Source organism: Myiozetetes cayanensis, unplaced genomic scaffold (assembly GCF_022539395.1).
Source record: "Myiozetetes cayanensis isolate MyiCay16 unplaced genomic scaffold, myiCay2020 scf5-8, whole genome shotgun sequence".
In the NCBI taxonomy this organism is placed as follows: domain Eukaryota; kingdom Metazoa; phylum Chordata; class Aves; order Passeriformes; family Tyrannidae; genus Myiozetetes; species Myiozetetes cayanensis.
The window spans coordinates 33,653,087-33,673,050 of record NW_026087742.1 but is presented as its reverse complement, the minus strand read 5'-3'; the positions used below and the strand labels follow the sequence as shown (position 1 = coordinate 33,673,050).

Sequence of the window (19,964 nt, the reverse complement as noted above, 5' to 3'; positions counted from 1 at the left end):
TGAGACCAGGGGGTTTATGAAGTGAGTTTCTCATAATGGACAAATAAAGGAGCACAAAGCATGTGCTTATCATTGTCTCTTTACTGACAGACATACTAGAAATGGAAAATAATAATAATAAAAAATTCAGGGTCTTTCCAGGAGAGCCTGACTGCCCACACTGTGAATGCCATGAAAAGACCTTTTCATGACAGAAGCCACAGTTCTCAAATGGAATATGTTTTATCCAGTATCAATTTCTAGGCTAAAGCAGCGGTGTCCCTACCTCAGATTTCAGTGGCAAAGGAGGAAAGTCTGAATGGGAGGCATGTAAGGTGATGCTGCCTTGTGCGGTTTTTACAGTCCCAAAGAGCTTTAGGTCTCTAACAAAGTACAGCTATTTAGAGCCCCTCCACCTACCTGCAGCCCAGAGGTTGCTGATAGTTACATTCCTCATTCCTCACGTCCTGTCACGTTTGCATGTGAGAAATGAGGACTTATGACCCTTTTAGATTTTATTTGAAAAGCTTTAATGCAACCTAGAGTCATACAAAGCGCTGAACATATATAGATACGGAGTAGTCTGAATATTACCCAATTTATGAACTGCACACTTGTCCTGAAATTACTGGAAAATTATTGAAAGTTTGCAAATATTTCCTGCTTTTTCACTCTACAGGTCATTAGCTGTCATTGCATGCTGGTTTCCTGCAAAGCAACTCAGTGGAGAGAAACATTTCCAAAGAGCAGAAGTGTGACTCTGAAATCACACCAGGAAGCGCTCAGTCCCACCATGAAACACTCACTTCTTGGGATCCTATGGGCAGATTTTTTTCTCATCTCTTGGCCACCTGCATTTGAAGTGGGCACTTGGTGGTGTCCCTTTAGCTGGTGTTCCCTTTGCAGTCAGACTCGCTGAATTACGACATGGCAGTTGCAATACCAAAGAGCATCTCCTTTGATTTAAAAAAGCTCCTCTGAAAACTTTTTGTACCAAAAGTCCAAAGATGCATATATATAGATATGCATATTAAGAAACCACTTGAATTATCAATACAGTTTATTCTTGGTGCTCCACATTTCTGTGCGTGTGGACCTTGGGGAGGGTGTGATCCTGATTGCTGTTACTGCGTTGCATTTATCTCATGATACTTTTATCTCTGCACTAGAGTCTCTAGCTACGTTGTCCAAGTGAAAGATGGTATATATTATCCTATGTTGTGTAAATATTTTTATCCATTTTCAGTTACCCTTTGCCTTACAGGTACGGCATGAATTGTCTGATCCAGTTTGAAGATTTTGGCAATGCTAACGCTTTTCGTCTCCTCGATAAATACCGCAACAGATACTGTACATTCAATGATGATATTCAGGGTAAGTACTGTTAGGAAAATCAAATGTAACCTTCACCTTGTCAGGAGAAGAGGTGTTTAATATCACAAGACTGTTTGTTATACAATAGTCAGATGTCTAACAAATTTTAGAGTTTAGACATAAGTATTTAAAAATATAACCAAAAGCACAGCTGTCTGAGTTGAAAAGTGAGTCTCCATTGCTTTTAGGAATTTAGCTGTTCATTGCAGAGACATTGTTCAAGGGAGGAAATAGACCATGTGCTTTAGATTATTAAAGTAACTTAGAGAATTCCATTAATTTTCTATAATTTAGCTAAAACAATGATGACGTTTTAACAGTTTTGCAAGGCTTTCCGTTTCCAAGAGCCAGGTGGTCATTAGCTGATCCTGGCATTGTCCCTCTACTGTTGTCTTCCTTATTCCATGAACAAACATAAAGGTAAACCAGCTTCTTTCCTCTCCATGAATGCTAACTCTGCAGTAATCTGAGAACAGATCTGTTCTCCCCTGGAGTGGTTCACATAACTCTTCCAGTGTCAAAGAGAAATGACAGCAACAAAGCTGGGGTTGTAGCCAACATGTCTCCCAGGCCCTGAGAGGCTCAGCAGTCAACAGGATTGCTCGGATGCCCAGACGGATGCAATCTGCATCCTGGTCTGGTGCTGACTTTGCTTTAAACTATTGGAAGAGCTGTTTGCCCATCCAACAGGGACAGGATCTTCCCAAGTGATTACAGTCAATCAGTTCTTCTTCTAGCTACCAATGCAAAGCACAGCATTGCGAGGGCTACTGTGGGGAAATGAACTCCAGCTCAGCCAGACCAAATACACCATAGAATGGACTTTATGTGATTCTCCCCCATTAAATATGTGTCACAACACACAGATGTCAAGTCCCCTGAAAAATCTTGGGAGTTCCACCTGTTGAAATAGTAAGATTTTACCTCTTAGTAGTAAAACTTTGTTATGTTCTCAAATAAAGCATTTAGCTGTCACTGTTGTCACAGTAGTAAATAAGGAAAGAAATCCTGCTGATCTTTTGCACAAGCAGCAATGAGTCAAAGGAAGCAAGCCACTGGTTTAGACTTTTTTATGTAGATGTCAGAAAGAAAAGGGAAATCCAAGCCAGGGTTTTGAGGACCTTTGGGAAGCTGAAGTAACCTGGATGTACTCAGTTAACTCTCTTGGAGTCATGGCAGAAATAATAGAGTTGAAGCTGAGATAATAGACTTGAAGCTGATTTACCCACCCTAATACACCCCTCTGCATCCCCATATGATATGAAAAGGGTAGGAAGTGCCATTTTGTCACTTACACCCTCCTGTTCTTTGGGTTTGCCTCAGATTTTCTCTTTCCTAACATGCTGGTGTTTCATGACTTGCCTACTTAAAGAAGTGGGAGAGTTCAATTTAAATGGTGTTTAAATGATTAATAGGAATTATACAAAGCCTTGTTTAAGCAGGCCTAATTCATTTTACTCAAGTGAGACAGGAACAGACCTCCTGAAGCCTGAATTATCCCAGCTTCTGAGCCAGTATTGTTTTAAGTATGTTGATTTAAAAACACATCTTAGGTACAAGCAGTGCAAGTTAGATCAGGCCTGAGCTATACTAATTTAAACTCATTTCCCACTGGTTAGACACACTCTGGGTGCAGTGTGTCTACACACACAGAGAGCTGTGATGTGGGAAAGAAGTATAACTTGCTTCTCTTAAGCTCCCTTAGGCCTCCCTCTTGCTGCCTCAGGGCCTACATGAACAGAAAAACAGTTTAAATATTAACATCTAGGGTTTTTTTGTTGTTGTTGTTCCTACAAATTACTGTATTGCCAAATCCATCCTAACCCCACTGAATGAAAGTGACTCAGACTCATTCCAGCTGGAGCCAGCCTGCTGATGCTGAGCAGGATGCCTGCCAGGTACCACAAACTGGGACAGGGTGATTGCTCTTAGCCTGAAATCCATTAGCCTGGGAGCAAGCAGAAGCTGGCTCACAGTGCCCACATGGGAGCCCCCATTAAGGGAGTACTTCTCCTTCCTCTATGGGGCTGATGACATCAGTCCTTTCCCAGCTCTGTCTGGGTTCATGCAAGGGGCAACAGCTTCAGTTTCAGCTCTAAGGGAGAAAACTGATTGTCACTTCTTCCTTTTTCCCAGTAAAGTACCAGGGCAAGCTGTGAAGCACATAGGAAATCTGAGGGACATAAAAATGCTTTAGCTCCTTTTCTTTCTCTCTCTGCTCTAACTTTGATCCACTTAGTTGTTCACAGTGATGAATCCCTGAAGGAGGCACCTCTGGATTCCTGCTTCATGCAAAAAATCCCATAAATTTACTGAAGGCATTAGTTTGGAGGGCACGTCTGGACACCACCCAGGCCTCACTCAAATAAAAGGTGATTTCAAACTTAGATCCAACTCTGACATTAGATCAAGGTCCTCAGAGCCTTGTCCAGCCAAATGTTTTTCAATGTCTACAAGGCTGGGTATTCACAATCTCTTTGTACTTCCTATTCCAAAGTTTTCTTATCTTCCTTGTGCGCATTTTGCCCTAGTATCTAATTGTAATTTCACTAGATGCAGCTTGTGTTCATTGCCTATCAGCTTTTTGTTGTGCACCTCTGAGAAGAAACTGGCTTCTTTGCAAATACTCAGTAAATGGTTGTAAACAGAAATTAGATACCCTCTTAGCCTTCTTCAGCCCATTCAAACCCAGGTTCCTTGGTCCTCTTTGTATACCCTGGTCATATCTGTGTCCCTCCTCTGGACTTACTCCAGTTTTTCAATATATTTCTTGAGCTGAAAGCCCCCAGCTGGAGATGCTAGTCTAGAGATAACCTGAAAAGTGCTAAAATAAAATAAAACTGCCTAGGCTTCTGTTGACACAGTCTAGCAGGCTGTTGGCCTTCTGTACCACAAAGGGCTCATTGCTGGCTCATCTTCAGCTTGATGTCCACCACTACCCCAAACTCTTCTTCTGCAAGGCTGCATTTGCCTATGCTGACCTTCATGACGTTTCTCTGAGCCCATTTCTCCAGCCTGCTGTGATCCCTGTGAATGACTGTTATATTCACTACTGTATCAGTCACTATCCCCAGTTTATGATCATCCATGAACTTTATGGGAGTGCACTCTTGCCTTCCCATCCAGCTTGTTAGGAAAACTTAAATAGTCTTGGCCGCTTTGTACCACTGACCACAGGCCTTTGAGTCTAACAGCCCAGACACTTTTTCACCCTCTTGTTTGTCCTCTTGTTCAGTCTGTATCTCTCCAGTTTGGCTACAAGGATGTTTTGGAAGATGATTTCAAGGGCCTCATGCAGATCAAAGAAAGCACGCAGATGCCTAGTTCCGTGCTGAGAACCTTAGGTGTGCAAAGTCACAGGGTTTCTATGAACTTCCACCTATTTAGCAGGAATTATTCAACAAAGTCCATGAGACCTGATGAGATGCATCTATGGATGCATCTGAGATATGTGGCCAACAGCATTACAAAGTCATTCTTTGAAAGGTTTTGGTAATTAAGGAGATTCCTAATTCCTGTGAAAAAAAGGCAAATGTCACACATATCATCAAGAAAGGCAAGAAGAAGGATGCAGGGAATTTTAGTTCAGTCAGCCTAACCTCAGTATCTGGGGATTATGAAGTAATTCTTCTGGAAGGTGCACCTAGGAACATGAAGATGAATGAGAACAGTAGGGATCTCCCAAGGCAAATAATTCCTGACTGACTCAGTTGCTTTCTGTGGTGCTCACTCAGTACTGAACAGCAGAAGTTGTTCTGCAAATTTAGTCAGAATTGCAGAAAAACGAAGAAATCTCTGATGTGTTATTTAATTAATTGTATCTGATCATGTAATTCAAAAGCCTTTCACACATACAGGCAGGGCAGAGAGAACAGTGCACAAAAGCATAAAGCATTGTATGTCCTGGCTCTGGCCATTTTTAGCAGTCTTTTAAAACTAGACCTGATAAAAATGTAACTGATTTATCTCAAAAAAACCACCAATTTGAGAGTTTCAGACATATATAGTTTGAGACAGTGTAAACAAACGGGATTTCTAAAATCCTGAACACCTACACCATTCAAATGAGGCCTCTTCAAGGTACTTCAATATGAGAACCCGCAAATCACTAGTCACATTAAAAACCGTCAGCCTTTTGTATTTCCGTAGTCCCTCCACAACTAAAGTAGTCTGCACACAACATTTAGGGTCTCCCTTTCATAGAACCTCTCTAAGTCTATTCCTAGTCATTAGAGCAATGATTCCCCTTGTTTGTTGGCCATGTGACTGCTGATGAGCCTCAAAATATCTCTTGACCCACCAACCACCTTTTCTCATTATCCTAGCAGATAACCTTTCCATAACCTTTCCAGGACATTTAAGAAAACAGTATCTGGCATGAAGGAACAGTGCTCCAGCCCTCAGCTGAGTCTGGGAACAGGCTGACGCCAGTGCAGCAAATCTGAGCAGCTTCAAACATTTGGGCACGTTGGAAATCAGTCCTGTACAAATGTGGCCTGTTTCGCAGTCATGTTTGCATGTGCTGTGAGAAGCAGGTGAAACAGGTTTTTGATTCAGCAGTAACTAATTTCAGCAGATTAAAATGGTGCAGTGTCTTACTTTGTTGTTTCAGCTGGCATGGAAAATGCATCAGTAATTGTCACAGGAAGCTGAAGAGGGGGGAAACACAATAGGAAGGGAGTGCAGTGTAATATCGAACTGTAGGACAAAGCAGGCAATGTCCTGCCAGGCAGCTCCCGAGCAGCACACTTTCCCTGGGGATTTACCTGGCCTGGAGAGAGGTGTGGAGATGTTCTTAGTCCTGTAGAGATTCACCATTACCAGTCCCTCTGGACCTGCTGTGCCCTGCAGCAGAAGAGGCTCCTGCCTTTTCCTTGGTGCTACTACATTAACTATTTAAGGGCCGGCTCCTAGGTTTGTGTTGAAGTCACACAGACTGATGGCTGCCCAGGAAGCTCAGAACAGTAGGGAGTCCAGACTGTAAATGGGCCCCAGTTTCTTGGGCTTGCTTGTGCAGCTCTGTAAAGATCAGGCCCCTATCTTCTGTCATTTTGGGGTCTATGACATTTGTTTACCTTCCCTCTCCTGCGTTTCTTGTTTGCTGTTGTTCATTGGATGCCACTTGCAACTCCTCCTTTGCAGTGAAGAACAGCACAGATCACTTCTGTGTTAAGCTGGTCTGTGATATTTTAAGTCCAGACTAAAGAGGCAAAATGAACAGAAGAATAGGGTTGTGTTCTGATCTAGTTTAGCTTGTGGTTATGGAGCAGCATCCACAGAGTTTCCGCTTCTGCGATGGGGACAGGGATGCTTTTTGCAAAGTGCTGACATGCTTGATAGCCTCTGCCTGTGTGGGCTCAGGGGCTTGGTCTGTGTTGGCACACTGGTATGCAGGCTGGCACTGCACAGGCTGGAGGGAGGGCAGTGCTGCAGGACAGCACTTGGTGGCTATAACGTGTGGTTATGGTGATGCACACTATAGTCCTAGCGCTTTACAGTTTAGGATTAAAAGCAGGCACCTAGAGATGACCTACATTAGGCATCTCCATTGTCAGGCAGCTCTTCTCCATGCCACCACCTCTTCTGGGTCATCAGCGTCCCTGATGTTATTAAAGAGATAGAGTCTTCCCTGAGCATCAGTGCTTTGCATTTTATCTCTCTTCTTGTTGACTTACTCCACACCATTTCTAGGTTTATTTTCTTAAAGCCTGACAGAGACCCTTTGGGGGAAGGCTAACACTAGCCTGCAGCCATGCAGAGGAAGACCTTGAGCTGCAAACACTTCGGTGGTTTTTTTGCTCCAGCTTTGTTGTGTTTGACTTTTGATTATGTGTTTGGAGTGGATCTGGACAAGCTCCACTCTGCTTTCCAGTAATGGGCGGGACTGCTGCAGGGAGTTAATGGGAACCAGGATTTGGAAAAGCCCTATACTTCCTCCTCATCCATAAATTTAGCTATATTTTCTTGGCTGCCCTGTCCTGGAGCTGTTAAACTGGAGTTTGCTGTTCCCCGGGCCCTCATATTGGCATGGTTTTGACAGGGCAAAGTGTAACCAGGCAGGTCAAAGGTAAAAAATAAAAGATCAGCCTGAATTTGGCCATTTTTTCTACCATTGAGCTGTGGAGAAGGGGGAATCACACACACGGGTGTTGTGTGAAGAAACAGGCAGTGGTATTGCTGCGTGTTCCCATCACTGCTGCTGTCGGAAGGATTCAGCATCAGGTGGGGATGCTCAGCTCAGTAAGCCCTTTGCACGGGGACTGGGCAGTGCCAGCCCTTAACATGAGGGGACTCCTGCTTCCAAGCACCCACAGTGTCCACGCTTCCTTCCATGTCCCTTGCTTAGCCACTTGGTGCTGTCACCCAAAGCACAGCCTTGACATCCACACTGGGCTGCACTTTCCCTGGTGACATGCCAGTGCTGCCCGTGACTCCATGTGCAATGGTGCTCGCCCCTGTGTCTGCTCTCCCCACTCTGAGGAAGGATAAGGTCCCTGGGCATGGGTTCCTGCTGCACCCTTTCCCATCTGTGCAGTGTCTCGACGCTATGGAGCAGATCCTTTTCCGCTGTTTTGCTCCAGTGTAGCTCTACTGACATCTACTGGGGCTTGTTTTCACTTAGAGTAGTACACGTGTAACATAAACAATATCAAACCAGAGGGAGTTTCCTTCATGTTTTACAATATTCCGAATATGCCTCAGTGCCAGAAGTTAATTCCAGCAGGGATGGCCATGTTCCTGAGTGTACCTGAGTTTTAAATGCCTCTCTTCTGTGCAGGTCCTGTTGCTCTGGACCTCCTGAGAGTCTCCTGAGGTCTACCTGATATTTTGTGATACTGTATTGAGTGTTCACTTTGAGCCTTGGACGGAAAGCATCATTTGCAAGCACTTTCCTTTCTTCTCTCTCTGCCCCTCCATGTGTTACCTCAGATATAGACCAGCCAAGCTGGCTCTTGGTAGTTACTTAGGGAAGCAACAGCAGCATTCAGTCTCTTTGGAAAACAGATAGACCAGTGTGTTGAAGGATCACTGTTTTGTTCTTGACACAACTCATGGGAAGGAGTTCCCTGCCCCAATCTGATTTTGTCATTCTTTCAGAACTGAAGCACAATGATTAGCTGGTTTATTGCATAAACCAGCTGTGAACTCTCCTCCATAGAGATGCTCTGTTGTTCCATGCTTAGAAATTGTAATTATCGAAGAAAAATATTGAGCTAAGGCCAAGGTACAGAAACTTTATTACTTGGGTAATGGGGGTGAGATGCAGTTTGGGAGATGTGGAGGGATTAGAAAAACATTGGAGAGAAAGTAGGAGGATTAGGAGTGGCAAAGCTGAACAGAGTCCTGCTGTTAGTCAGAGCTACAGTGCAAGTGCAGGGGGATGAGTAATGGCACACCCAGTCCCGCAGGTCTCTGCTCTGCAAAATGCATGTTGCCCTGCAGACTGAATCCATGCCCCCTTTTTTTCCATACACCCCAGTTCTCAAATTTGTGCTAGTGAAATCTTTAAAACATACCTCAAGTCCCTCTACTGAATCTCCCAAGAGCATTTTTTCCACTTAAATGGCTTTGCAGATGGAAGCATTTGTCCCATCAGACTTCTTGACAATCACAGGGTATAAAGCAATTTTTCCTGGGTCAGGACCAAGAGAAACAAGATATTTCTCGAGTTACATTTCCTTCTTTTAAATACTTTCCTGGCATCTATTGCTGCTCTTGCTGTGACCTGACACACTGTCACACTGTAATTGTTTCACTTCTGAATTTTTAGCTCTGATCAGTTTCCCACTCCCACCCACAAAGGGATTTGGGGATTTCTAGGCAGAGTGAGCCTGGGAGATAGTGTGTGAACATGTGTGAGTGTACAAGTCACAAGCTTGGCATGGCTGACAACTGTGGGACCCTGGTCTCTCCCCATTTCTTTGCAGTTAAAACTGCCACAGTGGGATCCCTTCCCGCACAGTTTGGATGTCTGCAACAGAAGTGTCTACGTGTATTCCAGTTATCTTGTCTCTCTTACAAAAATATGGTGGTAGTGACTCTTTTAGGGTACAGTTCATTGGGCCCAGTTCAGGTGTCTGCTTCAGCATGAGCAGAATAATACGTTTGTATATAGTCCCATCCATAGAACCTGGCATGGCAGCACGGCGAGCAGTCCTGCCGATTACAGACTTACCAAAATACAGAGAATGAGCATGGACTAGATACGTGATACTCACAAAATGCAAAATCTAAAAACTAGGCAATTATGTGGTGTTCTTTTAAATTCCTAGAATGTTCATTATCTTCCTCATAATTTTTCTAGTCCAGTGGCATTCCACCAGGCAAATACACTACTCTAAATACATCTTTAAGAGGCAGAGATTTACTTCAGGAGAAGAAAGAAGAAATCCTTTATACACTTGCTTCAGTTGTCAGATGTGATAATACTGAAGCAGCAGGCCACACAGTGGCTGGTTCCCTCCCCATCAACTCCCTTTTAAAAGGATTGAACTCAGCTTGTCTGGGTCTGGAAATGTAATGATACAAACTGTTTTCTGAGCTAATGGAGGGAATTCATCCTGGGTGCTGAAACAAGTGTCTCAAGTGATTAATTGAAATAAAGAAGCTTACAAAGCTGTCAACTTTTAGTCTAGTCTGTTTTATGTTTAAGACAGAAATTCTTGCAGTGCTCTCATGAAGTTGTGGATGCCTCATCTCTGGAAGTGTTCAAGACCAGGTTGGATGGGGTTTGGAATAACCTGGTCTAGTGGAAGATGTCCCTGCCCATGGCAGGGGGGTTGGAACTAGATGATCTTCAAGGTCCCTTCCAACCCAAACCATTCTGTGATTCTGTGAAGTGATGCTGCCATTCTGTAACTGGTGTGCTGGTGTGGACACCATGGTAGTAACATTTGCTGCAGGAATGTGGCCACTGTCACCTCTGTTAAACTAGAATCACTCTTAAGGGAAGCTAATTATTAATTTTTGGAGAACTAAACTCATCTGACTTATAAGCATAAAACGTTGGCAAACAAATGGTACTAACCAATGCTTCTGGTCTGGCCAATAAAGATTTTCTTTGTCAGAGTAACTTATACAGGTCCCCTAAACAAGATAAGCCATTTCAATAAAATTCCGTTTCTGGCAGAGTAACTGTGCTCCCACTAGGTTTTCTGCTTGCATGGAAATAATAAAAGAGTGAATCATTCCCCAGTGATATACCAGTAGATTCCTAGCTTACCTGTAGTTTTTGCACTAAAGAAAATTAGCAGGTAAAGCTGAATTTGTTTTCTGGGTCCTTGAGTTGCAAGGCAGCTCCATCTGCTGGTGTCACTGCTTGTGGTTGTGTCTGCTCATGAGCTGCTGTTTCCCAGCTAGGCTGTTTCCTGATGCCTGGCAGCACCCCAGGCCCTAAGGACCCGGCTGAAGCACTGGCTGTGTGAAACCCTGGTGCACTGGCTAAATACCTGGGCAGGAAAACAGGAAATGCTGAACATTTGGTGAAATCAGGTTTTTAACCTAAAAATGTTCATTGCCTGCCCTACCCATGACTGCCCACACAAGAACTTGGTACTTTTGGACTCCCTGATTTCTCACAAAGTTTCAAAAGATGAGAATGTAGAGGCCAGCGTTGGAGCTGGGGATAGATCGGAACTGGGGCACATCCAAACCGGTATCCTTCAAAACGCTGAAGAATAAAACCAGTGGACTTGATGATCCTTATGGATCCCTTCCAACTTTACATATTTTGTGATCAAACATTCTCCTTCATTCCCAAGTCCCCTTTAACACTTGCATCCAGCTTGCCCAGGTGACCTGAGATACCGCCAATGCCTGAATCCTTATTAGCTTGTGCCTTATTTGATTTCTTCCCACCATGTTCCTTCACCTGGGATAGGACATTAGATTAATACTGCATGTGATTTTTGTGGGATAAAGCTTTATTCTGTCTGGACATCTGCCTCCCTTGAGGGATAGAAAGCTGTAGATATCATGGTGGATGTAACAGCACGGCTCTGCACTCCATTTACTGCAATATTTCTCACTAACATGGAACCAACTCGTTTTCTGAATGACTCCTTAATGCTTGGCAGCAAGGTGTGATGGCTTTGAGTTGGGGTATCAGAGTGTTAGGGGAGTAAGAAAAAAAAAATGGTGGTGCTGGCCTGTGAAGGTAAAGAGGAGAATAGGATGGTAACTCCATGATCACAAAGGCTTTTGTGGCAAGTTCTGCTACAGATGTTTTATGTGACCTCAGACAAGTCGCATGCATCTTAAACCCTTGGGAGTTAGGTATTAACGTCTTCTGACATTCCAGGATTCAGCGTCCCTTTGACTCTACATCGAGGGAAGTTTTTGTTCTTCTGCCTTGCAGGGAAATTTGAATACTAATATTTTAGCACAGGGAAGGCACTCTGATCCTTTAGTAACAGAGTCTAAGAATGGTTTCTTCCACAGTGTTTCTAACAGTGTATCAACAGGGTAAACAATCAATTTGCCAGCATGTCCATCTCATGGCGTTCCTCTCTTTCAGGCACAGCATCTGTTGCAGTCGCTGGCATCTTTGCAGCCTTAAGGATCACAAAGAACAAGCTCTCTGACCAGAGGTTTGTTTTCCAGGGAGCTGGAGAGGTAGGAATGTTTTTAAGCTTGTTCATAAATATGATCTAACTTTAAATTTAGAGACAGTAAAGTAAATTATGCAACTTCCCGCAAGGCTTGACTTCATAAAAACAAAGCACAGAAGCAGGTTCCTTGTCGCTGGGCAGGACTGGGCCCCACAGGTGGATCTTGCTGCTAGGTGGAGGTTACCAACCATCTTTCAGTGACTTTTTGGCCCACGAGTCCTGGGTAGACTCCCCGGATACCACGAGGCTGCCCATGCAGTGACTACCTTTATGGAAGTCATTTATGAGGCAGAGTGCCACAAGAATATTAAGGAGGCTGGTTTGAGTCTTCAGGGTTGGTATCTAGGGTAAACCAGAACTTCTTTAGTGGTGGAGTTCAAAGGACTCAGACACAGAACTGTAAGAACACAGCCTTGCTTTTTGGAGTCAGTCGTATTGCCCCATGGAAGACATCAGGTATTCTGTATGGCACCTTGCTCAAAGAGAGAGGGGGAAGAAAAAGCCTCTAAAACCTTGTCTGTGGACTAATAGTCTTGGTCCAGGACCTGTCTCAGCTTTTGCCCATGGTAGAACTTTGGGAAGGTCTGTTACTGTTTTTCTATCCCACAGTGAAACAAAGCTGGCTTGTTCTTTTTCTCTACCCCTGCTGGCAGATGCATCTGTGCTGGTCACCATCTCTGTGGCGCAGAGACCCTGCTGCCTTGTTATAGTCCCCACTGGGGCAGGAGGGCCAGGCACAGCTGCAGGACCACAGACACATACACAGCATCTCCAGAGCTGCTTTCACAGGCAGGAATGGGAGAAAGACTTTCCTCTTGCAGGACTCCCACTTGGCTTTGAGTTCCTCTGTACTGGCATCTTCAGCAGCATTTGTTAAGTGTCTGCCCCTTTTCCCCCCCTGCAGCAGCTGGTTCAAATGATGGAGACAGCCTCTACCTGTCAAGGTACCAACTCCACTGCTCCAGCTCCACCTGCAGCCTACTCTACTGAATGATTGTGAGGTTTTTATTTATGGCAGCACCTACAATGCTAAAATCAGCCCCATACCATGGCGCTGTACAGCCATGGAGCAGAAAGTCTCTCTGCTTTGTGCAGTGCTGGGGGATGACCCAACCCATCTCTCATTTAAAATCTTAAATCCCATTTAAAATCTTTAAACCTACAAAAGATGATGATATCCCAATGAAGTGTGTATACACTGTGTTCCAGGCTGCAATGGGCATAGCTCATCTCATCCTCATGGCCATGGAAAAGGAAGGAATTTCACGAGATGATGCCCTCAAAAAAATTTGGATGGTGGACTCCAAAGGACTGATTGTGAAGGTAAATTTGTCTTCAGAGCTGAGCCCCATTCCCCTCCCCTGCCATGCCAGCTAGAGAGGCCAGAGCAGGCAGATACCTTGGACCCCTGCTCAGCCCTGGAGTAAAAAGGCTGCAGTTTTACTTGTGTCAGCAGAGCTGTTCCTGCTTTCCAAGGACTAGGTCTCATGGGGACAACAGTGTGCCAGCAGCACTGGTTACTCTAAAGGCAACGCTTTGGGCATCTAAAGTGGTACACTGTTAGCCACAGACTCAAGGAGCGCTGGAAGTATTGCATGTCATATGGGGTATTAGAACAGCAACGTCGTGTCCTGCTTGGTGACCCAGCCTGGCCCAGCTGTGCTTTGCACTCCCTGTGTCCCCTCAGAGTTGTCCCTCCTCAGACTCAAGGAGACTTGTATTTTATGTACAAGTGTATGCCAGCCACACAATGTACTTTGGTGGGTGAGAGGAGCAGGGACCAGCCCAGTGTGACATTACACCAACACCTCAATGCCTGACTGGCTGATGCTGAGGTCCTGCTCTGTGGAATCTGGTTTAGGTAGAGGGCTGAGAGATGAAATGAGCTGAAGAAGATGAGTTACAAAGTTGTGTCTCCAGCTTTTGCCAACAGACCAAAGCTTGACTCCTCCTTTTTCCTCATAGGGCAGGAGCCACCTGAACCATGAGAAAGAAGTGTTTGCCCAGGACCACCCCAGTGTGGACTCACTGGAAGAGGTTGTACAGAAAGTGAAGCCTACAGCAATTATAGGTGGAGTTCACTTAATGCAACTTTTCATGTCAATTCAGTTCCTTAGGAGAGTTTCTGTCTTTCTTCTAGAGTCTCCTTTTGTTTTCCTAGTCAAAACAAAATGAGCTTCTTTTACACCTATTTTTTTTCAGTTGAGTTCTTCATATCCTTTTCCCTTCAACCCTGGGGCACAGGCTTCCTCTCTTTTGGAGCAGTAGGAGTCCTTCCAGAAAGGGCTGTAGAGGGAGGTGCTAGGGGAGGCACGATCCGAGGCTCTCAGCAACAAACATGGCTCTGGCAGGCTGGGCAGGACAAGGATGACAACAGGCATCTCAGGCAGGTCTTTGGGAGTTGGAGTGATGCAGTCAGACTGGCCAAAACACTGTCACCCACTCTGTCCAGAGGAGCAGAGGGCTTTATTTTGAGACAGGCTTTTAATTTCACCATAATATGAGAAAGAAACATCTTCACCTGCATCTCCAGAGATTAAGCCTGTTCCCTCCCACAGTTTGTTTTCCAGTAGAGGCATTCCAGTGGGATCAGCCAAATGCACTAAAGTCAGACAGTCAGAAAGTACCGCCTCACTCTGCTCTTGTTGTTTCAGGTGTTGCAGCTGTTGCAGGAGCTTTCACTGAGAAGCTGTTGAAGGACATGGCAGCCTTCAATGAGAGGCCCATTGTGTTCGCCCTGAGCAACCCCACAAGTAAAGCTGAGTGCACGGCAGAGCAGTGCTACCGCCTCACCGAGGTACTTTCTGGTGTGCCCAGTGACAGGAGAAGGAGTAATGGCCATAAACTAAAACATAAGAAGTTTCACTTTAACATTCAGAAGAACTTCCTTATGTTAAGGGTGGCAGAACACTGGAACCAGCTGTCCAGGGAGGTCATGGAATCTCTCTCTCTGGAAACATCCAAAACCCACCTGGACACGTTCCTGTGTCACCTGCTCTAGGTGATCCTGCCTTGGTGGGGATTGGACTAGATGATCTCCAGAGGTCCCTTCCAACCCAAACGATTCTGTGATTCTGTGTACTGACTTCAGCCGAGGGAAGATGGGTGCTCTGGATACACTGTGGCCATGACTGTACCAAGGAAAACCACAGTGGTACTTGATGGGCAGACAAGTGACAGTGTGCCTAAGTTGAAATAAGAGAGGTTCAAGATGGTCCCAAAGAAAAACTTTCACACTGTGAAAAGGAGAGTCAGGAGGTAGAAGAGAGGTCCAGATTGTTTCTGCAGTCTCTGACCTTGCAAGTTTTTAAGATCAGACTGTATAAAGCCCTGAACAACCTGGTCTGATTTCATAGCTGACCTTGCTGGGAGCAGGAGTTGGGTCCCTACCAACTGAAATTACTTTGGGATCCTCTAAAGAAAGTGCTTGCCTCCTTCACCCACAGTTGTCTGAGGTGTCTTATCCTTAGCAGGTTCTGTCCCCTGTGTTTTGCCCATCTAATTGTTTGTGTAGTGGTTTCATCACCTAACTTAAACCCAATGTCACTGAAGAATTATTGTCATATGGATTGACTTGGCATGAGAGAGAAACCCTTGTCTCACTATTTCCTGTCCCTCCTGCCACCTGCTTATGGCCAGAGCAGTCACACAGCCCCAGAGCTTTATCCCTCATGAGTCTTTCTTCACACTCCGTAGATGGCTGATAAAGAGGTAGAGAAACTCCTCAGAAGGTCAGAGAACTTGCAGTTCAAATACCTACTCAGTGCAGAGTGGCCCTGTCCACAGCCCTGTTCCTGGCTCTGCAGACAAGGTACTCCAGAAGTGTCAGCTGGCAGTGGCTCCAGCAGAGATGCCTCTCACTGACTGGTTGGAGATTTGTCCACTTGGTCACTGATGTCCCTCAAGCACAGTTCATGGTGAGCAGCAAAACTCTTAAGATTTCTCTTCTGAATCTGGATGTCTCTCTCTCTCTCTCTTTGATCAGGGCCGGGGAATATTTGCAAGTGGGAGTCCTTTCCCAAAGGTAACCCTGCCCAATGGAAAGACCTTCTTCCCTGGCCAAGGAAACAACGCCTACGTCTTCCCAGGAGTGGCACTGGGAGTCACTGCCTGTGGAGTCCGGCATATCTCTGACGATATCTTCCTCATGACAGCAGAGGTTTGCAACTGGCATTTAACTAATATTTTAAGAAAAGATAATAAGAGGCATATGCACCTACCAGGTGTTTTCAAGAACCTGGCCCAGGGCAAGGAATGGAGTGGAAATGGCACAGCCTCAGCAAAAAGCTGCAGCCTTTTTCCAGCTCAGGGAAAGCTCAAGTTTCCATTGCACCTACAGAGATGCAGGAGCCATGACAGGATTCTCCTCCTTCTCTACAACTGCTGTCTTAGCACAATACCTCCACCATTCTGGCTCCACTTTGAAGTCTGTAATGAAATGAGTACAACATGTATTTTGAACGATTCACAAGTTCCCACTCCAAAATAGTCCCAGCTCTGATGCTGCTGAGGTTTCAGCCACATACCATGTAATGCTAGGGAATGTGGAATGTGCTTGAGACCATCTCTATAAACTAGCTTGCTCTTCTTTCTAGGCTATTGCTGCTGAGGTGACAGAGCAGAATCTTGCAGAAGGAAGACTCTATCCCCCCTTGGACAGCATCAGAGATGTGTCTCGCAAAATTGCTGTGAAAGTGAGTATTTCCACCGTTATTTCCACTTTCCTTGGTAGGGAGGGCAGGAATTGCCCTGGCATCATTTTTGCTTTGTGGTTTTTTAACTTATTCTAAAGCCTAGAGCAATGATTCTCAGGAATTGTTCTAGCCAGAATTGCTGCTCTAATTTCTTCCATCATTAAAGCCCAAATGTGAAAAATACATTCTCATTCTGAGTGCCTCAGCTCACACAGCTTTGCTTTATTGCTTGAAGCTGTGAGCACTCAGCACTTCCAAAAGTGAGGTTTAGAGTCATATTCAAACATGGCACAAGTTGCCAGATTTTATTCCAACTTGCTATTTTGAACCTTTCCTCCTCCATATAATAGGGGCCTAAGTAACTAAATACTATTTCAGATCTGAGATTGTTTCTAATTATGGATTTGGTGCCCTGTTTACATCAAATTTGTAATTCCCATTCAGTGACACCCACTGAAAATCACATTGTCCTGCTAAGATTACTGACGGATGCACAGCCTAGCTGAGAATCTTATGGGTGCAAACCAGAGGTGGCTAAAGGGCTGCTCCCCTTCAACTGCACGCCCCAAACATTTTGCCAGGGCCGGGATGTGCATTCCTTACCAGCCAGTAGTTGCAGGCAGCTTCCATTCCCTCACTGAAGGCAATAAGTGCAGCTGACTCAGAGTATTGCACGGCGAGAAAAAAAGCAAAAAAGGGCGCAATTCTGAGAGAAGGGAAGAGGGAAAATACAGCCAGGGCCAAACTGCAGTTGGTTTCAACTTTGTAACATGCCAGTGTTGTTTTACCAGTTCACTTTGCTTATCTTTTTGCAGATTGTTGACTGGGCCTACAAGCACAACCTCGCTTCTTGGTACCCCGAGCCAGCAGACAAGGAAGCCTTTGTGAAACAGTTCATTTACACTCCTGATTATGATTCATTTCTTCTTGATGATTACAGGTGGCCCCCTGAAGCCATGGAAACACAAAATATATAAGGTTTTGCAAGAACTGTTTTCTCATTTTTGCCATCAGATCCCATGGCTCATGTCATTGCTGATATAAATGCACCTCCAGGCTTGCAGAATGGTAAAAGTAAATTAATCCAAGTAGTTTTTTATTTGCTGATGCTTTTTCTCTGTGGGAACATGTCAGTAGGAAATAAAACAGATTCCAAGGTGGACAGTGGGTACTCCAAGGAGAGAGCTGCAGCCCATCCCAGTCAGTCAGCACTGCATATTGCTGATTACTTAACATAGTGCCTGTTCTCATCTCAGCTGCCTTGGGATAAGCTACCTGGGCCACCTCAGAGACACAGAGTCCCATTCCTAGTGGAATTGCATGGTCATCCCTCCCATTCAACAGCCACACTTTGCCTGTGGCTCTCTGGATGTGATAGCATTGCCCCAGGAGAGCTGCACACTTGGGCAGCACTACCCTATTCTGCTGCCAAAGTCTCTGTTGTTTGTGGAGTTTCAGTCAACCTAAGCTAGTCCATGGGTCACACAGCTTGGCACTGTTGTCCACCACCCACCACGGAAATAAACCCCAAAACCTCCCTCAACCTCATGGGGACAACAGATTCCTTCCCCTCCTCAAGTCAGGTGGCTCTGCGAGGGAACAGGAGACAAGGGACCCACAGGAGATAGCCGAACTATCCCTAAACCCACGTACAGCCATCACATCATCAGTGCATCTCCTGCTGGGCACTGCTAAGGAAGCACTGCAACTAGCCAAGGGCCCTCCTCAGAGTCTTGTCTGTGTCACAGAGTTCCAGGGAGGCCTCCCCCACCCTGCAAAATTTTTATGCCCCACTGAATACTATCCCAGTGGAATGATGGTGTTCCTGATCATAACTGGGAAAGAACAGAGGGATTGCTGGCAGCTCTTCTGTTCCTGGTTGTCTTTGCTCACACAGAGCAGGTCTGAGGCTGGTTACCATAGATTCTATTTAGTATCTTTAAGTGGCTTTTTAGTACCAGGAAATGCACCTCATCCCTTTGATGATGAGCCATGGTGTCCCCGGTATGTGTGTGCTTGTAGTGCCAGCACTTTTCATGCTCCTCCCATAGGCATGACTTCTCACCTAGGCTAAGGAAGGAAAGACAAGACTGTCAAGTTTCAGGTTCAGGGAAAGACACTGACAAATACTCACATTTCCTGAGCAAGAGACCTTGAAACTGAGGTTTCCTTGCCTTTTTCATGGCTTCTGAAAAGAGCTCTGTTGAGAAGGGAGGTAGCAGGGTGACAATTTCTTTTGTTTCAGAAAGATGCCTACACCACTTCTCCTTAGTTCCTCCCCTCTTCTCCTTCCCATGCACCTCCCCATTGCTCAGCTAAAGGTTTGACTCCTTCTCCATGTTCAGCTTGTGGGCTTGACATCTCAAATATTAGGCAAGAGTGAAAATAAAAAGGAAAACTCAAACACACATGGAGTGATCCCCAGAGCATGTGGCCCTGTCCCCGCGTAATGAGCTCAGCCCAGATCACTGTTACCATCTGTATTTGGTTAATGACTGTAGGCAGGTAAGTACCATAAAACAGCTCCATCACTCCCTGGCTGTGACAAGGAGAGAGTCAAAAGTGTAAAAGTAAGAAAACCACTGGGCTGAAATAAAAGGTAGGTTAATAGGTAAACCAAAACCTGCACACACAGGCACTCCCAGGAGCCCGCACTCACATTAATTGTTCTGTTAGACTCTTACTCTGTGCTTGCTTCTCCCTTCTTTTCCTTCCATCTGCACAGAAGTCTGAAAAGGCCCTTTCCCAGCAGCTCTCCCAGTGCTACATAGACCCCAGTTCTGGAAACAATGAGACAACAGAATCTGGTCCTTGGAAAAAGTCTCCCTACAGCTCCTTGCTGACCAGTGGGCATGCCCTGGAACAACCTGGCCCAAGAAGCTGAGAAGCTGCTGACAGGGTCAGCAGTGACATGGTCAGCAGCCAAAGACAGAATAAGAAAACATTTTCACTTGGGAAACACGAAGCCATAAGCCATCTGGGAAAGGTGTTCTTTCTGCCTGAAACAGCCAAACCCATTGTCCCTGACCTCTCCAGGAGACAGATCCAGGTGAAACCATTCCCAGGAGAGAATCGCATTGCCAGTCAAGGCAGCAAGCCTTGGGCTGCTGGGACAGGAAGCTACCCTCTGTCAAGCATTTGCTCTCCTCAGCGTCAGCCCCTCTTTATCAGCAGCAGGAGCAACCCCACAAGCACCTGCACCTGGGCAGTAGCACTACCTGGCTCTCTGCAAGGGCAAGGCACAGCTGCCTCAAGAAGGAGATGAGCCAAACCCACAAGAGGAAGTCAGTGCCAATGGCCTTTCAGG

General features: G+C 45.3%; 1 protein-coding gene across 1 annotated transcript in view; it reads left to right on the top strand.

Moving 5' to 3' along the window:
• Positions 1–17,748, top strand: part of ME3 (malic enzyme 3) — a 116,733-nt gene extending 98,985 nt beyond the window's left edge. Inside the window, exons 7-14 of the mRNA XM_050332321.1 lie at positions 1,244–1,353; positions 11,870–11,967; positions 13,173–13,286; positions 13,929–14,034; positions 14,618–14,760; positions 15,949–16,122; positions 16,559–16,657; positions 17,473–17,748. Of these exons, the coding sequence (XP_050188278.1) occupies positions 1,244–1,353; positions 11,870–11,967; positions 13,173–13,286; positions 13,929–14,034; positions 14,618–14,760; positions 15,949–16,122; positions 16,559–16,657; positions 17,473–17,634 (1,006 nt within the window). The 3' untranslated portion in view covers positions 17,635–17,748. The remainder of the gene's footprint in view (positions 1–1,243; positions 1,354–11,869; positions 11,968–13,172; positions 13,287–13,928; positions 14,035–14,617; positions 14,761–15,948; positions 16,123–16,558; positions 16,658–17,472) is intronic.
• Positions 17,749–19,964: the final 2,216 nt, after the last annotated feature.